The following is a 19,673-nucleotide window of genomic DNA, read 5'->3' as shown; positions in this document are numbered from 1 at the left end:
GCAAAATCACCTGTAGCTAGTGCATTTATTTTCTCAGTTGTAAAGTGGACCATCAATTTGATAGCAGTTTTTCCGGGGTGAGGGAAAGGAGAGAAGGGAGTGGGGATAGGGAAAAGACTCTGATTTTAAACTGTTAATAAAATTAATAATTAAAAGCACAAGTTAGAATCGAGGAAATATGTTGATTAGGTAGACTTGGTGAAGAATGGTTAGATCTGTTTTGGCAAAGTGAGGCCTGGTGAAGCACAAGAAAATAGGATATTCCTTGTTTGGGAGCTTTGCCAAACTAGGCTATGCCTCTATACCTGTCAACATTGAATCCTGTGTTTATTTTCATCCAGACTCATGACTTGAAATATTCCTGTGTGCTAATGATTTCCAAACTTGACTTCTTCCTAGAACTCTCTTTCTTTGTGATGTTAGAGTCAATCAGTAGGTTGGGGTATTACTATTATTACACATTTGGGGAGATCATTATGCCAAACTGAAATTAACTTGGACTACTGATAGTGAAGTTTAGCCTGGAAAAGTAGAGAAAACCGGACAGGTAACTTCATACTTACACACACATAACAAGATTCAGGATAGGAATTGCTGAGTCTCCTGTCTCTTCATTTAAACCTTGTATTGCCAGTTTTATCGATCATATCCCAATTGATTATAAAACGTGCTAATTTCCAGGTTTTTTTCTGCATTCCTCAGCACAATATCTTTTATTCCCAAAACCCTGAGTGCCTACAAAAATGCCACCTACTGCCTGGTTCTAGCAATTGCACAATTACTAAAATATCCTTTCCTTCAAGATTTCAGTTTTGTGGAACCATTTGTAATCTAAATCTCCAGTTTTAGAGGCATCATTTGAGAACTCCATTTTTCAAAAATCAGGAAAACTTGAAAGCGTGTTTTGGACGATAATTTTGTAAACAGGAAGACCCAATATCACTGGCTAAAGAGTACCTTTTTACTCTTTTAAAAAGCTCTTTCTGCTCCTTTCTCCAGCACACCCTGTAGTCAGAGAAGCTCATACATTTTGTTAAGTTATTTAGAAAACAACCTGAGTTTCTGAGAATGTTTATTAACATGAGTATTTTAAGAAATGAGGGTGTCACTTTGCTTAAAATGGAGTGTTTTAACGAATCTTAAAAAGCAACTTATTAGTATACCGTTTTAGATGGTAAAATACCCATAACATAAAATTTACCATTTTAAGCTATTTTTTTTGTTTTGTTTTAAAGATTTTATTTATTTATTTGACAGAGAGAGATTGCGAGAGAGGGAACACAAGCAGGGGGAGTGGGAGAGGGAGAAGCAGGCTTCCTGCTGAGCAGGGAGCCCGATGTGGGGCTCTATCCCAGGACCCTGGGACCATGACCTGAGCCGAAGGCAGACGCTTAACGACTGAGCCACCCAGGTGCCCCCATTTTAAGCTATTTTTAAGTGTACAGTTCAGTGGCTTTACACACATTTATTTGCATTGTGCAACCATCACCACCATCTATCTCCAGAACTTTCTCATCTTCTCAAGCTGAAACTTAGTATACCTTTTTATGAAGTGGCTCTAAATAGAGCACAAAAGATTCTTCCAATTACTTTCCTAATTAATGTCCTTCTAGGAAAAAAAAATTATCTTTTATCTCTAGCATTAAGTCACTTGCATAATATCTTACTTGTCTGACGTTTTCTTAGACCTTTAGTAATTATAAATTCTCCTTGAATTTTTCTGCCATTTAATGGAATAGCAAGAGACAATAATAGGCACTGAGTATGACTTTGATTTTGAGTTTTGTAGTTTATTAAAACTAAAAAACATTACAGGTAAAATCACAATAATTTTAGATCCACAAAAGGAAGACTAATATTCTTGATCTCTGAAGGAATAGTGGGATTATCTCGCCAAGACCTGAGGTCATTTAGGATCAGGCTGGTGGAACCAGAAGCTTGGACCAGGGCAGAGCCAAGCACATGTCAATGCCTGATAAACTGAAGATGTAGAAGAAATAAAGATAGGAGCCGACATTTTTCCTTGGTACAGCATAGGCCAAAGATCTAGGAAACAAAGAACACTAATATAGAAAGGATGAACCAAGTCTGAGGGGCAAAGCACACAAAGATACCCACCCCTCCTCCCCCAAAAAAATAGATAAATAAAAGGAGTAAAATACAGCAGGACCTCAGCTGATTGATTCTGATCTTGCGGCAGAGCATCTGTTCTATTTCCTGTATGTAAGTAAAGTGGGCTCTTGATCTAGATTTCAAAGTGTAGGAGAGTGACTGCAACCCATTAAGTGAAGGAAGCTAAGAACCAGAACTGCAAGTGGGATCCCCAATCAGCATATAAAAAAATACATTGGGGGATGCCTGGGTGGCTCAGTTGGTTAAGCCACTGACTCTTGATCTCAGCTTAGGTCTTGATCTCAGGGTCATGGGTTCATGCCCTGCATTGGGCTCCACCCTGGGCGTGGAGCCTCCTTAAAAATTAAAAAAAAAAAAAAAAAAAAAAAATACATTGGAACAGCTATCTGTTAACAAATGCTTTTCTGAAGCCTCTGAATTTTTCTTGGATATGCAAATACAAATGAGGAAGTCAAACCCACAGCCCATAAGAGTTTCTATTAAGAATCAAGTTGCAAAGGAAAGAAAATTAGGGTTTGCTTTAAGAAAATTAACAAAATCATCAAAAATTATTTAATGCTTAAAGAAGGTAACAGTAGGTGACTAGAAGCTTTTAGAAGCTTCACTGTATCCTGTATTTTAAGTATATCTTCACTGACCAGAATTGGACATGTTTGTGAGCCGCAGCTGCAGAGCTGTTAGAAGTTCTTTGAAATTCCTGCAAATCTAAAAAGCCAAGCCCGGTTTCTAGTTCCGTTTGTTAGACAGCATACTGCCCCAGTTCCATATTGCATTACTACTGAGGAAGTATCAATATAACAAAGATATTCCAGTCTTTATTGAAACCATATAAATCTATGAAAGTTATCAATTACACGTGGTAACAAATAGATTGTTTCTTCAAAAACTAAAAAGGTAAAGATGTACTGAGCAAATTGGTACCTCTTTTTTTTTTTAATTGGTATCTCTTAAAATATTTCTGTTAAAAAGAATTATACTTTTCTTTAAAGTACTTTTGTACTTTAATATATTGTTGTATATTAAAAATGGGCATGATATATGAAAAGAATAATACATCATAAACAAGTGAGTTTATCCCAAGAATGTATTGTTGAGCATTATAAAATCAATGTAATTCACCATGTTAAGTAAAAAGAAAAACTGTTATTATCTAACTAGACCAGAAAAAGCTTTTGACAACATCCAACATTTCTTCCTGATAATAACTCTCATCAGACTAGAAGGGAACACTCTCAACCTGATAAAGGGCATCTGTGAAAAATCTATAGCTAACCTCAACTTAACAGTGAAAGACTGGGTTCTTTCCCCTAAGGTCAGAAACAACAGATGGGCACTCATTGCTACTACCCAGCATCATAATACAGCTTCTGGCCAGTACGATATGGCAAGAAAAAGAGGAGGGAGGCATTTCAATTAGGAACAGATGAATGGATAAACAAATTGTGACATATTTTTATAATGGAATACTACTTGGCAAATAAATGGAAAGAAGTATTTGCACAACAGCATGTATAAATTATACTAAGTGAAAGAAACCATATTAAAAAAGACTGTATACTATATAATTTCACTTACCTAAAACTAGAAAATGCAGACTAACCTGTAGTGACAGAAAGTGGGTCTCTGGCTGAGTGAGTAGAGGGGTTAGAGAGGAGAAGGATTATAAATGGGCAGGAGGTAACATTTAGGGGCGACAGATATGTCTACCATCTTGATTGTAAGTGACAGTTTCATGTCTGTATACATCATATTTATATAATTATATACTTTAAATATGTACAGTTTATTGTGTATGAATTCTATTTCTATAAAGCTGTTTTTTGAAAAATGGCCACAAGTTCTTTGACCCTCATTCCATGAGAGGTCTGATCTGTATTGTCTACCTTTGAGTCTGGGTGGGCTCTCTGACAGCTTTGACCAATAGAATATGACAGAAGTGACACCATGTCAGTTTCAGATCCGGGACTTAAGAAACTGGCAACTTCTACTTTCTGTCTCTTGGCATGGTTGGTCTGGGAGAAGCTAACCATCATGTATGCAGTCTGACTACCTTGAGATTATCAAACTGTCAGGAACTCCCGGCTATCCTATGGAGAGCAAGATGCCCAACCATGCTATAACTGTTCTTGCCATCCTAGTCCAGGCACTAGACATGTGAGTGAAGTAGCCATCTGAAATGCCTAGTCCAGTCAAGCCTTTATTACAAATAACATTGCTTGAACATTCATGTACAGATTTTTGTGTTAACCTAAGTTCTCATTTCTTTGTGATAATATTCAGGAGTGTAATTGCTGGGTCATATGGTAAGTGCATTTTTAGTTTTATGGAAATTGCCAAACTGTTTTCCGGAGTGGCTGTAGCATTTTGCATTTATACAAACAATATATGAGGTAATCCAATTTCTCTGCATCCTCACTTGCATTTGGTATTATCAGTTTTTTTTTTATTTTAGCCATTCTGTTAATTGTGTAGTGATATATCATTGGGTTTTAATTTCCATTTCCCTCATGATGTTGAACAATTATTGTTCATGTGTTTATTTGCCATTTAAATATTATCTTTGATGAAATGTCTGTTCATGTCTCTTGCCCATTTTTAATTGTATTTTTTGTATACTGTCATTTTGAGTGTTCTTTATCTATTTTAGATATAAGCCCTTTGTCATATATGTGGTTTGCAAATATTTTCTCCCAGTCTGTAATTTGTTCATCCTCTTAACAGAGTTTTTAAAAGCAAAAGTTTTTAATATTGATGAGGTCCAAGGTATCCACTTTTCCTTTTTTGATGTCAACTTTAAGAACTCTGTTTAGCTCTAGATCCCAAAGATTTTTCTCCTATTTTTTCTCTTTAAAAATTATACAGCACTATATTAGTGTCAAGTTCTGTGTTGTTGTCTTTTTTTCTAAAAGAACTGTGGTTTTGTCTTTTGCATTTAATTCTTTGGTCCAGGTTAATTTTTGTGTAAGGTGTGAAGTTTAGGTTGAAGTTCATTTTTTCCCCTATAGATGTCCATTTACTCCAGCACCATTTGTTGAAAAGGCTATTAAAATCAGTTGGGCATTTTTGTGTGGATCCATTTCTGAGCCCTCTATTTTATTTTGTTGATTTATGTCTCTTTCCCTGACCAATACCACACTGTCTTGATTACTGTAACTATAATTGTTTAAAAGTATTTTCTTTAACTTCCAAGTGTTCGGAGACTTCCAGTTTAATTCCATTATGGTCAGAAAAGATATTCTGTATGAATCAATTCATTTAAAATTTTTAGTATTTGTTTTATGACCCAGGATATGGTTTATCCTGGTGAATGTTTGATGGGTACTTGGGGAAAAAACTGTGTATTTTACTTTGTTTAGTGGCGTGTTTTATAAATACCTGTTAGAACTTGTTAGTCGATTATATTTTTCAGTTCTATATCTTTGCTGATTTTCTGCCTAGTAGTCTATCAGTTGCTAAGAGTGGGGCAGTGAAGTCCCCAGTTATAATTGTGGATTTGCCACTTTCTCCCTTCAGATCTATCAGTTTTTGTTTCATGTATTTTGAAGCTCTTGTTTAATGTATACACATTTAGGATAACTGTGTCTTTTTGGTGGATTGATCCTTTAATAATTAAGTAGTGTTCCTCTTTGTCCCTAATAATTTTCTTTGCTTTAAAGTCTAGTTCTCTCATATTAATATAGCCACTCCCATTTTTTAACTAATGTTGGCACAATGTATTTTTTCTATCCTTTTACAAAAATTCATTCTTCCTATATCATTGTGTTTGAAGTGAGTTTCTATTGACAAGATATAGTTGGGTTGTGTTTTTAAATCTACTTTGCCAATTTCTGTCTTTTAACTGATATATTTAGTGCATTTACATTTAAAGTAATTATTGCTATATTAGAACTTAAGTCTGGCATCTTATTGTTCGTTTTCTGCTTGTTCCTTCTGTTTCTTAACCTGTTTATCTCTGCTTGCCTTCCTATAGATTACTAGGACAGTTTTAGAATTCTATATTTGTTTTTCTGAATAATATATCTCTATATAGTTTTCTTTTTGATTGTTCTTTTTTTTGTAGTTACATACATATGTAACTCATCACCATCTACTGGTACAAGTGTTTTATTATCACTTGAGTGAAGTATTGAAATCTTACTTCCATTTAGGTCCCTTTACCCTCCCCCACTTTTTAAATACAGTTGTTTTATATCAGATGGTTATATCAGATTATTTCATAAATTTTGATTAAACCATCAAATATGTTTTAAGAAACTAATGACAAGAAAGATAGTCTCTCATACTTACTCTATTTTTACCCATCCTGTTCTTTCCTTTCTGAAGTTCCAAACCTTCTTCTGCTGTTTCTTTTCTGTTGGAGAACTTCTGTAGCCATTCTTTAAGGGTAGATCTGCTGGCAACAAATTCTCTTAGTATTTCCTCATCTGAGGATATCTTTATTTCCCCTTCATTTCTGAAGGACAGTTTTATAAGATATAAAATCCACAGCTGGGGCGCCTGGGTGGCTCAGTCGTTAAGCGCCTGCCTTCGGCTCAGGTCATGATCCCAGGGTCCTGGGATCGAGTCCCGCATCGGGCTCCCTGCTCAGCGGGAAGCCTGCTTCTCCCTCTCCCACTCCCCCTGCTTGTGTTCCCTCTCTCGCTGTCTCTCTCTGCCAAATAAATATATAAAATCTTAAAAAATAAAATAAAATCCACAGCTTACAGTCCTTTTTTTTTTTTTACCAGAACTTGAAAAATGTACCTCCTTCTGGCTCCCATGGGTCAGATGAATAATTCACTGTTGTTCAAATGGGTATTTGCCTACAGAGAATTAATCTTTTCTCTGATTTTAAGGTTTGTTCTTTGTCTTTTATTTTCAGAAGTTTAATTATGACATGTCCTTGTGTGGATTTCTTTGGGTCTATTCTATTTGGAGTTTCTCAGCTTCTTAAAAACCAAATTTGGGGGCGGGGGTTAGCTATATTTCTTTAAATGCTTTTCAGACCCACACTCTTTCTCCCACTTCTGCAACTCTGATACTAATATTAGATCTTTTGTTGTTGACCCATAGATCTCTGAGGCTCTATTCTTTTATTCAGTCTATTTTCTCTCTGTTGTTCAGATGGTGTAAATTTTATGTCTGTCCTCAAGTTCGGTGGTTCTGTCCTCTGTCATCTCTACTATTAAGCCCACCCAGCAAGTTTTTTTTATTTTGATTATTGTGTTTTTCAGTTTTGTAATTTGCATTTAATTCTTTATTTATAACTTCCATTTCTTTGCTGAGATTTTCTGTTTTTTTCACTTGTTGAAAGAAAATTCACAATTGCTTATTGAAGCATTTTTGTGATGGCTGCTTAAAATCCTTCTCTGATAATCCAAATTCTGATTCATTTGGATATTGGATATATAATCCAGAAATTGTCAGATTCAAATTATGAATCAAATGATTATTTTCCTGTTCTTTGTATGATAATTGATTTTTCCATTGTATCCCGGATATTTGCTAGGATATTATGCTAGGATAATTTTGATTGTATCCCAGGTATTTTGGGTATTATGCTAAGACTCTTGTTACTATTCAAATTTTCTATCTTAATAGGCAGTTGCCATGCTTAGTTTTAACCTATTGGTTCTTGGCCTGATAACAATTTAGTTTTCAGTGTCCTTGCAGTGCTGTTAACTCTGCTTTGTTCGTTACCCTTGCTGCAGTTCTTGTTGAATCTATGCTGGTGTCACCTGCATGGGGAAAGACTCTGGGCTGCCCTGTCTCGCTGAGCTGCCTTTCACTAGTAGGGGTAGGAGAACAAGCAACTTAGGGCCTGTTTTGTTCTCCACCACTGGGCAGATGGCTAGGAGATGCCAGACCTGGACCTATTTATGCCCTTGGGTAGAGGGCCTGGAGACTGGATAGTCTGCTACCGCCCCAGGTGTGGAGTGGGGCTTAGGGTTCCTCAGTAGGTCTCCCATTGTTCTTCCCCCTTTACCAGTCTTTGGCAAGAGACAGCAAGCTTTTCTTAATTCCTTTTTTTTCCCCCGTGCCTGTTAGTGGTTCTGGGATGCAGGTCTCTCTGGTGCCCAGTCTAAGCTACATGGAAGATAAAAAGAAAACCCAGGGAACTCACTGCTGTGACCTTTCTTAAGTCCTAAGGCTCCTAGACAGTTCACCTTTTCTTTCTAGCTTTCAGTCTTCATAATTGCCTGTTGAATTACTTCCAGGGTATTTAGTTGTAGTTAGAGGGGAGGAACAGGGGAAAGTGAGGGAAGTTGCCATCTTGTCTGGGACCAGAAGTCCCCTCAATAATTTTTTTAAATTTGAATAGGGACTTGATATGAATGAATAATAGGTAATATATAACCCTGTGTTAAATTATGCATTGTAAGTCATTAGAGGTAAGGATATGGGTGAGTTAAAGCTAGAGGTTGAGCATAAGACCTCATGGAGACAAAATCATTTGGACAGGCCCTTAAAGCAAAAGGCAAGATCATGCAGTTGAAAGGAACAATATGAACAGGAAGGACTATGGAAAACAACTGGGAAGATTTGCCTATCTTGAGGAGAAATTATGTCGGGGTAATGAGAATAGAAAATAGAATGGGTAGGCTCTGCTGATATAGAGGGCCTTAAATATCTAAAGTGAGATTTGCTAGGTTGAAAAGTAGAAAAATATCCAAAACTTGTAAGGGAAACAAGTGACATGAAAGTGAGGTTTGGGGCGCCTGGCTGGTGCTGTTGGTGGAGCATGCGACTCTTGATCTCGGGGTTGTAAGTTCGAGCCCCATGTTGGTGTGGAGATGACTTGAAAATAAAATCTTAAAAAAAAAAAAAAGTGAGGTTTAAGTGAGATTAGTTTGAAATAGATGTACAAGGTATTTTATAGTGGAGGAAAACCAATATCAAGGAGCTAGTTGTGAGTTTGTCATGGTATCCAAGTGTGAGATCCTGACTGTGGCTATGAGGTGGTTGAAGTGGGAATAAAGAGGAAGTAGGATTTACAAGCAAAAGGGGTAGGACTTGATACCTGACTAGATATAAAAAAGTGAGGTTTGATTCATAGGCCGTCAGGTTTGGTGATTTCTGTTTCCTCATATATTTCTTTAAAAATAACCAGGAAATTTTGAAAGAATTAATTTTGCCCTTTAGAGAAGCTTTTCTTCCTCCATACCCTTCCCACCTACATGTGTAATTTTGAGAAGAACTTTACTGTCAGGCAGCTGATTAACACCTTTCTTTAATCTTTTTCCAAGCCTAATACTGTTACCACACATTCTGAAATAGCTATTTCACATGTTAAAAGATGTCAGTCTCACCAGTAATTAAAGAAACGCAAATTAAAACAACAAAGTTTGATTTTATGGTAATATTTAATGCTGCAAGGGTTTAATGAGATCCATATTCTTTTCTCTTAAAGTAAATGGGTATAATCTTTCAGGAAAGAAGTTTGACAATATGTAGCAAGAGTCTTTAAAATGTTTAAGTACTTCTACTTTTAAGCATTGATGATAAGGAAATAATCAGAAATGCAAAGAGACGATGGATGCCAAAATGTCAGTTGCAGTATCCTTAATTTTTCACAATTATATCTAAATGTGTATTAGGAGGGGGCGCCTGGGTGGCTCAGTCGTTAAGTGTCTGCCTTCGGCTGAGGTCATGATCCCAGGTTCCTGGGATCGGGCCCCGCATCGGGCTCCCTACTCCACAGGAAGCCTGCTTCTCCCTCTCCCACTCCCCGTGCTTGTGTTCCCTCTCTCGCTGTGTCTCTCTCTGTCAAATAAATAAAATCTTTAAAAAAAATAAATTGTATTAGGAGGAGCGAATGGTTAAATACACAATGGTAGAATATTGCACAGCTTTTAGAAATACTGTTTTAAGGAATTTAACTTTAATAACTGAGTAAATATAATGTTAAGTGAATTCCAGTTTTACATACTTCATTAATATCATATCATATTCATGCTTTTTTGACCTGTACAGCCATTATTAGGGTAAAAATGTTTTGCTGCTCTTTTCAGAAGTTATTTGCCAACCACCCCTTACAGATAATAAAGCTAATTTTAGCCTTCTTGCACTAAAAATTTCCACAGTGCTTTACATATAGTGCTCAGTAATATTAGCTATAATTATTGAAGATCTCTTAAGAACTTTCTTCCTAGAAAAGCATACATATTTGTGTATACAATCAAGCATACAACTTTAGGCCCTTTATGGACCACATAAATCCCATATGCGGAGGATCCTCTTTGCCTAGAGCCATGGTGAAGAATCGTTGCTATAACTGAAGAAATCTCCTTTTACCCTTGCATGTGGGTGGTTGAATTAGAGTTTGTTGTCCAGGGTTAAGAGGTGCCGATTCTCATTTTCACCTGATATCCTTGGTATTGAGGTAAAATAGATGCAGTCTTCATTTAATACTACCTTTTCTGAATGACTGAATTTAACATACAATTTCTTGGTGTCTCTCATCTTGACTGGTGATGCTCACATTAATTGGGAATTGACTCTCAAATAAACCTATTTCAGACAGCTGGAAATCTATTGTGATGGTTCAGAATTTGCAGCCATTCCTATCTGTCATTGTTTCAGCTTCCTCAGTCTTTACATATGACTGTTCAAGGCACTCAAGGCCTCCACTGCCACCCTCACCCCTTCCAAATCTATTAATCACCCAGAGCAGTGGTGCTCAGGGCCCTAGATGCTACAAAGTGATAGGAGAAGAGAATAAAACTAAGGTAGTCATGGATTAGAGAACTAGATTGCTAGTGTTGCTTACGGAGCCACATTTAAAGGGTTCTGTTGAACAAGTCCAGAAGACAGCAAGCAGATGGCAAGGGATACAGCTGTGGCATCCTGTGGAGGAGAATTGTGGTCAGAGGTGGGGAGAAAACTTCAGTAGTGGCAGGAGGACTGTTACTAGCCAGCTACCTACTTTGCCACTTTGGAGAGGCTGTATGGTGTGGTGATTAAGAGTTCAGACTAAGGGGGCGCCTGGCTGGTTCAGTCGGAGGAGCATGCATGCCACTCTTGCTCTCGAGGTTATGAGTTCAAGCCCCACATGGGGTCTTACTTAAAAATAAAACCTTTAAAAAAAAAAAGAGTTCAGACTAAGACCTGCATTCAAACCCTACTCTACGGTTTTCTGGCCAATATGACCTGAGGCAAGTAACTTAACCTCTGACCTCAGATTTTTTGTTGCTGTTGTTATAAAGTAGAAATGATCATAGTACCACCTATAGGAGTCTTAGGATTAAATGTCCTGTGAAAAACACTGCACCAAGTCTACCATGCCTGAAGGGTTCATTCAGTAAATGTTGTATAGCATTAAATGTGATGATTCCTCTCAGGCTGAAACTGGAAAAATGAGTTAACGTTATAGAGGGGCAGATTCTGGCTCTGCATGAGGAAGAAAGACTGGCCTGAATGTGTTCAAGCAAAGACTAAACTATCATATATGTTTATCAGAGATGAGTAGATGGATCGGCCATTTGGTAATCGGTCATAATCTAAGTTCCCTTCTCATTGGAAGACTCATTTTATAAGGCAGACCTACATGAAAACTGTGTTTTATTAACGTGACTATTATGTTACAGAATTAAGTCCAAAGAAGTTAGGATAGGAAATATCTTAGTTTAACATAATGAGATTTTTATTGGCTTCTCTAGTTATACCATTTACAAATTGAAAGAACCTGCTAAGGATCACTAGTGGGAGTGATATTATTAGAATTAAATGTGAGTCATAGAGGCTCCCAGACAGTGTTCTATCTATCTATGGAGGGAAGGAAGCTAAGTACATGTTAGGTATTAATTAGCACCTTGAGGGGCGCCTGGCTGGCTCAGTTGGAGGAGCATGCATCTCTTGATCTCGGGGTCATGAGTTTGAGCCCCATGTTGGGTGTAGAGATTATTTAATAAATGTTTAATTAGCACCTTGAGAAAATTTAATTAGATTTTACAAATACAATTAAAAAGGCCAATTTTTTGAAAAACGTATTCACAGATGCTATTTAAGTTCCACCTAAAACAATTTGGAATGAATTTTAACAGTATTTTTGTTTCTCTATAATTTATATTCTGCCTCCTTCTAGAAATAATTTGAAGCAACGGCTTAGAACATTATGCTAAATCGGGGCGCCTGGGTGGCTCAGTCGTTAAGTATCTGCCTTTGGCTCAGGTCATGATCCTAGCATCCTGGGATCGAGCCCCGCATTGGGCTCCCTGCTCTGCGGGAAGCCTGCTTCTCCTTCTCCAGCTCCCCCTGCTTGTGTTCTCTCTCTCGCTGTGTCTCTCTCTGTCAAATAAATAAATAAAATCTTAAAAAAAAAAAGTTATGCTAAATAGGCAAGGAAAAAAAAAGGCCTCAAAGGCCTTCCCACATGAGTTCAGAGAACCAAATCTTTGTATTCACTACTATTGCTCAATGAGAAGTTATGCAGAGAAAGATCCATTGGATATAGGGCACAGAGTAGTATAGCTAAAAAGAAGAGTACCTTTATGGAGAAGCAGAAGACCTCCGTTTATTTCCTTGTGCTGCTGTTGGCCTGCTTTGTAACTTTTAATCATTATTAGTGACGTGAAAATAGCATTCTGCACCAACGCAAGAATTATTTTTTGTTTAAGAATGAAATCGTGAGCTTACTTAAAAACAACCAAAGATTTGGGGGCAGGGGATATGGAGACAGATGACATTTCCTATAGGATCTCCTTGTTTTCCTTCTACAGTTATTTTAAAACAGAGTAAGAAACAATCCCCTTGGGATGCTGTTATTCTAATAAAAATTCAATATAAGAAAGTCTTTCAAGAGAAAGGTAAAATATTTTCATTAGTAGCGTTTTCTATTCTACATTTGGCATCCCAGACAGTAGCTAACTTTAGGAGTATCTTACTTCCAGATAAGTCACATTCTATTTAAAATTACATATGAGCTGCTTAGAAATAATACTGTTTTAGAACCAAAAAAATTAAACACAGAAAAGTAGAAACAACAGAACAATGAACACCACTTTTATACCCTCGCCTAGATTCAACAGCTGTCAATCCCTTAACCAAACTTTCTCCATCTTTATTGCTATACACACACTCTCCCCGCCATTCCCCCCAATCCTTTTTGCCAGATCATCCAAAAGTACACCATAGCCATCAGAAATGGGCTTTTTTTTTTTTTTTTAAGTAATCTCTACACCAACGTGAGGCTGGAACTGTCATGACCCTGAGATCAAGAGTCACAGGTTCCACTGATCAAGCCAGCCAGGCGCCCCCAGAAATATGCTATTTTAATGATCATTTATCTGCTGCTCAAATGCAGCGGAGCAACATATTTATTGTAAAGTTTATTATATAGTTGGTGTCAGCTGTTTGTGCTTATTATCTGAAGTCTTAGGTACATTTTATTGGAGGTAGGGGTACTCAGATTAAAGTTATCTTCTTACTAATCTCTGCGATGCTTCCTACACTTCTCAGATCTGCATAGTCAAAGAAGGAATATTTAACTACTTACTGGTAAGTTTAAGACCCTACAAACTAATGGCAGTATTATTCTTGAGTAAAAATAGTTAAAATACTATATACTTTTTTTAAATGCTTTTGTTTTTCTCAAACAGGCTGAAATAATCAAGTTTTGTATTTTCAAGCAGTTTAGGAAAAGGAAAAACTCAATAATTGAAATAGAACGTTTGTTAGAATTTGGATATTTCATTGGTTAAAAGGTTTATTTACGGCTATAAATTGATGCTATCTGACAGAAAATATGGCCATTGTGTTCACTGAGCCTAGGTATGACCAAAACCATAAAAGATATTTCTTTCCTTTTTTTTTTTTTTTCCCCAGGAGATTTTGATGAATTCACTCAAGATAATAACGACATTATGTTGAAAAACATAGCAGAGGACCTTCGAAATTGCTTACCTCTAGAAACCATGCTTTCCTCAGAACATGTAGCCCTCCAAAAAGTAAATACATTAAATTAATTTACTCTTAGTGCTACTTGGGGATTCTCCTATTCTTCCCTAATCCCACAGCCTCTCTCATCTAATTAGTCCTGAATTCTACTTTAAACCGTTTTTCATTTGGTACTTCAATGATGCCCCTAGTTCTTTTGAGTCCGTAATCCTCTGGCTCCCCAGTCATTCAACAGGTATTTTTTGAGGGCATCCTGTTTGCCAAACACTCAAACCCCTGCGCCTCCCTCCAGCCCCGTTCCGTGTCCCCTACCCCCAAAAAACAAGGCCAACAGTAATCTGGCCCTGCCTGTATACATCATTGTCCTGGTTTTCTCTTTCCTGTTCAATATCCCCCACTTTTATCAAAGATGAAATTCATCTCTTTGTTTTCTTCTCCTGCTTTTGTGCTGTACGGTTTTTGCTTATTCTATTCCTTCATTCCTAAAATAAGTTCTCATTTTTCTTCCCTGGACAACCCCCTCATTCAAGCCCCTTCAAATCTCAACTCTTCTGGGGTACATATGCGAGGAATATTGTTTCCTGAAACAAAGCTAATAATAATAATCTCTTCTCCCGCTAATCTGAAAACAGCAACCCTCTATGTGGTTTTTCACCGTGTAGATTCCAAAGCAGAGGAGCCAAATCTTGTACATTTTCAATAGTGCTATGCACATTGTGAGCACTTAGCAAATCTTAGTAAACCTCCAGTCCCAAAGGTGGAAAATAGTGGATAGTATAAAAACTGAGAGCAATATTTGTAACATAGTTTGGATGTTATTAATAAGGCAGTCGTATCAATAGCATGATATACCAAAATACATGAAACAAGGAAAAAGTATTCATTGCATGTAACAGTCGACCCATAATCCCTTCTCCTAACAAACTATTTTTATCTTCTGTTATTTCCTTCTGGTCCTTGTGTATGTCCATACATTTTACACGCTTATAATATAGATATGTGTAGGTGTAGATACAATTTTGTAGGTCTCTAAGTAGATAGGTTGATTCTTTATTATAGTTAAGGTAAAAGGAATTAGACATTTTTTTCCTGGTAGCCGCTTGCTATTATATCACGTTATCACCAGTATTAATAAAGGGCTGTTCATTGTAAGCATGAAATGTTACTAACGATTTTATTATTTGAAAACTCTGCCTCTGCGCAGAGATGACTTGCTAAGTGTTTTCATGGGTCGGTCACTGACGCACAGGACTCAGGAGACCCGGTATTAGTTTAATTCTTTCCCCTCCACATGGTCATTTCTTTGGAGAAATCTCTGAGTAGGAGTTTCTTTATCTGTAAAATATACAACCCAGGATGGACAAGATGGTCACAAAGTACTCCTTTAACGCAAATATTTTATATTTCTCCTAGCCACGTTTTGTATCGTTACAGGTCAAATTAAAAGTTGCTAGTGTCTCACAAAAAAAAAAAAAACCACGAAAGAAAAGCAGGATGGCTCTTCATTAAGTGAAACTTGTCTTTCTCTGCCTTGTCGTTGCTCTCAGAATTTTAGCATTTGAACCACTGATGTTTTGCCTTATTTAGCAATAAAAAGAGACTCCTTTGTACTTCGTTTCTTTTGAAGTTCTTCTCCTTTCCCCCAGATACAGCAGCAGCCAGAACCCACAGTTCACGTTGATGCATTCCTTTATGATGAAGACTTTATTGATTCATTATGTGAGGAAGGAAAAATGAGCAGAAATTACTGTATGGTGTGTGGCTCACACCAGACGGCACCTTTAGGTAGGCACTCAAGTATGCAAACCTGACGACTTTGTGTATACTTTTCTCTCCGTGTCCTGAGAACACAGATTCTTGACCAAGTCATTCATTGTTTTTTGAAAGGAAAAGGCCAACCGTTCAGCGTAACCATTACCAATTATTGAGGTTAGGGAGACCAACCTCATTGTCCAGGGAAGCTGGGCCACGTAATGTCTCCAAGGAGAGTATCTCTGCTTTTCACAGAAACTCTTGAATCAGAGGTGACTTTTCAGGTCCAGAAACTAATCACAAGTGACTGAGTACAGGGAAACCAGCTTATACTTTCCATACTTCAAAGAGATTCATAGATAAACCATACCATAATGCTGGTTCACTTACAATGATAAATATAACTGCAGGGGGGCTGAAATGTACCAATAAAAGCATCTACTTGAGAAGTCAGATAGTAATCGGATATTGTTGGATGGGCATGGATTTGGAGGACAGAGATAATCTTGAGAAAGAGCTTATTCAGGCCTTGATTTGACCTAGTAGAGCATCTCCAGTCCATAACAGAGGACAACTCTAGTGACAAGATGTCTCCTGCATCTCCACCCCTCAGAGGCAGCACCTGTGTCCCAAATGGGAAGCTAGACTGACTCCATGCTGCTAATATGTTAACTCTTCTGTTAATGTATTCTTTGTTAAGGGTCTCCTGGGTGGCTCAGTTGTTTGAGTGTCAGGCTCTTTTTTTTTTTTTTTTAAGATTTTTATTTATTTATTAGAGAGAGAGAGAGAGCATGAGAGGGAGGAGGGTCAGAGGGAGAAGCAGTCTCCCCGCCGAGCAGGGAGCCCAACGCAGGACTCGATCCCGGGACTCCAGGATCATGACCTGAGCTGAAGGCAGTCGCTTAACCAACTGAGCCATCCAGGCGCACCATGAGTGTCAGGGTCTTGATTTCAGCTCAGGTCATGGTCCCAGGGTCATGGGATCGAGCCCCACATTAGGCTCCACACTCAGCAGGGAGTCTGCTTGAGATTCTCTCTCCCTCTCCCTCTGGCCCTCCCCACCACTCATGCACGTGCATGTTCTCTCTCTCAAATAAATAAAAAAGTCTTTAATTATATATGTGTGTATATATATTTTTTTTTTTCTTTGTTCAAATTGGATATGATCGTCTAGGCTATTCCTTTAGACATGCTATTTCAGGATTCCTGGTCACTTAGATATAGAGTTATTGCTTATGGTGGCCTACCTCTCCAGGTGAGTAATCTTGTGTTCATGTTACTGATCTTAGATAATATCATTGTCAAAAGTTAACTACTACCAAATTTGTAATATGCTGCTAATACAAATATATTGTGTCTGTATTATAATTGGGAATTAAACTCTCCTGATTAACTTAAGATTCTATTTTTAGATAGTACTTACAGTTTCCATTTGAGGTGGTTGAAATTTACAGAACAGAAAGTGACTTAGACAAGAACGAAAGAAGGAAAACTAAAAAGTGAATTGCAACTATAATACCATATCAGATCTGATTTACAGAAGTTTTTTAAGATTTATTTATTTTAGAGAGTGAGAGCGGGGGTGGGGAGGGGCAGACGGAGAGGGAGAGAGACCGTCTCCAGCAGACTCCCCCCTGAGTGAGGAGCCTGACGTTGGCCTCAATCCCACGACCCTGAGATCCTGACCCAAGCCAAAATCAAGAGTTGGACGCTCAACCAACTGAGCCACCCAGGTGCCCCTGATTTACAGAAGTTGAAAGAAGAGATATGTTTGACAAGTAAAAATTTGAAGATTAGGATGCATTTTCCCATCTAAATCAGGTTGTAAATAGTGACTGGGTATGCAGGCCAGCCCACGTAACCACAGTGAATCTGAAAAAGCTGTCATCTGTGGAACTCTCCTTCCTTCTGTGACAAGGGGCTTGTCTAGCTATAAGACACTAATGATGACTCTGTAACCCAAGGCAGAAGCACTAATGTGACAGAGTAGTGAGGATGAGGATTCTAGGCAGATAAGTCTATGGTGGTCAAAGCCCACCCCCACCCCAAGTCACGCCCTTTATTCTCTTCCAAGGGATTAGCCTGCCTGCTTCCATTTTCTTTGCCACCATCCCTTAGTTATGGCCAAAGTTTCTCCCCTTCCTGACCATTATATTACGTAGGACATAATATAGTAAGTCTTTAAAAAATATACTCAGACTCTCCCAAATATCTGATTACAGAAACAATGGAGGGAGAAGATGGGCTAGGAAGCTTGTAGCAGTTAAAAAAACTAAGAGAAATAAGAATAATTAAGGGCATATCGTCACTTCCTTTCATACCACCCTTCTCCTGCACTCCAGAACACATTTTAGGTTGGTCAGGGCTGCCACATTGCTCAACTGCAGAGATGGTCATTCATTTGGTAGTCTATTGAAGTAGTATTGCAGTCTAATGTAGTAGTATGGGGCTATTCTGTGGCTGCTCTGGGGTAAGGTGAGAAAGCCAGATGATATGGGAGTTAGGAAGCATCCCACGGAATAACAGTCATAGGGAAAAGAAGGGAAAAACCAAGGACCATCTAAGCAATAGCAAGAAGGAAGTGAGAGGCATAAGGATAGGGACAGGTTGCTGGATAGCTATTCCCTAGAGGCCTTTTTAAATGTCAGAGACTTGGGGGCAGCAGGGTGGCACAGTTGGTCAGGTGTCCAACTCTTGGTTTCAGGTTTCAGCCCAGGTCATGATCTCAGGGTCTTGGGATCGACCCCTACATCAGGCTCTGTGCTCAGCATGGAGTCTGCTTGGGATTTTTCTTTCCCTCTCCCTCTGCCCCTCCCGCTTATGTTCTCTCTCTCTCTGAAATAAATAAATCTTTAAAAATAAAAATAATTGTCAGAGACTTCATAGTTATTCTTCTCTAATATAGCTCAGAGTGAATGAGTGCAAAATTATCACATTAATTTTTTCTAACTAGTCTCCGAATAGCTTTCATTGATTTAGAAGAGAAAAACATGAAATATACTTTATAAATATGGATAAAAGAATTAGAAATACAGAATAGAATGTTTAATACCCGAGCACAATTTGATGTTTATTCTGTTCTAATTCTCCAGGATTTATTTCTCATTCCTTCTCCCTCATGGAATTGAAGTTCATTTATCATCATGTACTCCCTGATCTGTCGGGAAAGGTCTTGGTTGATGTTGGCTCCAGGCTTGGCACAGTCCTTTATGGGGTAAAGTCCAGCTTGTGGACATATTCAACATTTGGAAAATACTTTCTCCTCCTGCTAGCAACAGTTTTGCCTGCCACCATCCAAGGTGACAGCTTGGCTTTATTTATTAGAGTAACAGAATAAGAAGGTTAAAATATTATATTGAATTTGGAATTTCAAAAGCCAGCTCTCTGATTTCCTTTACCGGTTTGTGCCTGTAACACAAATGAAGGCATATCAACAAAGCAGAAGCAGGTGACCTCATAACACTTTGCTATTTTGTCAGTCACTGTTGACCTTCTAACTCTGTTTTCTTTGTGCTGTATTAAATAGTGTACTGAACTTTGATAAGAACTTTTATAAAAACTTTTATAAAATTTACTTCACCTAGGAAATTGCATATGGCCATAACAAAGTCGCTTAACACTCGTGGCTTCACGTTCCTCACCTGTAAATAAGCTACTAAATGATATCCAAGGACATATCTTGCTCCAATTTTCTGTGATTCAAGTTTGAATGTAGACATTTGTGTCTGAAATACCACTTCAATGTGGCTTTTTAAAAAAAAATTCAAATCATGAGTATTTGTAACGTTCCTAAATGGTTTTATCAAAAAACTTTAAATGTGGTTTCTGGTTGTCATTAGCAGACTTGTTCAAACATGTGGCCAACAGCAGTAGAGGCTCATGCCAGAAACTCTCAGTTCCCAGCATCCATTGCC

General features: G+C 37.8%; 1 protein-coding gene across 2 annotated transcripts in view; it reads left to right on the top strand.

Moving 5' to 3' along the window:
- LOC118547852 (uncharacterized) overlaps window positions 1–19,673 on the top strand; it is a 33,912-nt gene that overhangs the window by 600 nt on the left and 13,639 nt on the right. For both annotated transcript variants that reach the window (XM_036111504.2, XM_036111506.2), the window contains exons 2-4: window positions 13,936–14,057; window positions 15,654–15,792; window positions 18,852–18,973. In XM_036111504.2, the coding sequence (XP_035967397.1) occupies window positions 13,936–14,057; window positions 15,654–15,792; window positions 18,852–18,973 (383 nt within the window). The remainder of the gene's footprint in view (window positions 1–13,935; window positions 14,058–15,653; window positions 15,793–18,851; window positions 18,974–19,673) is intronic.

Source organism: Halichoerus grypus, chromosome 8, assembly GCF_964656455.1.
Source record: "Halichoerus grypus chromosome 8, mHalGry1.hap1.1, whole genome shotgun sequence".
Lineage (NCBI taxonomy): Eukaryota > Metazoa > Chordata > Mammalia > Carnivora > Phocidae > Halichoerus > Halichoerus grypus.
This window is presented reverse-complemented; position numbering and strand designations above follow the sequence as displayed.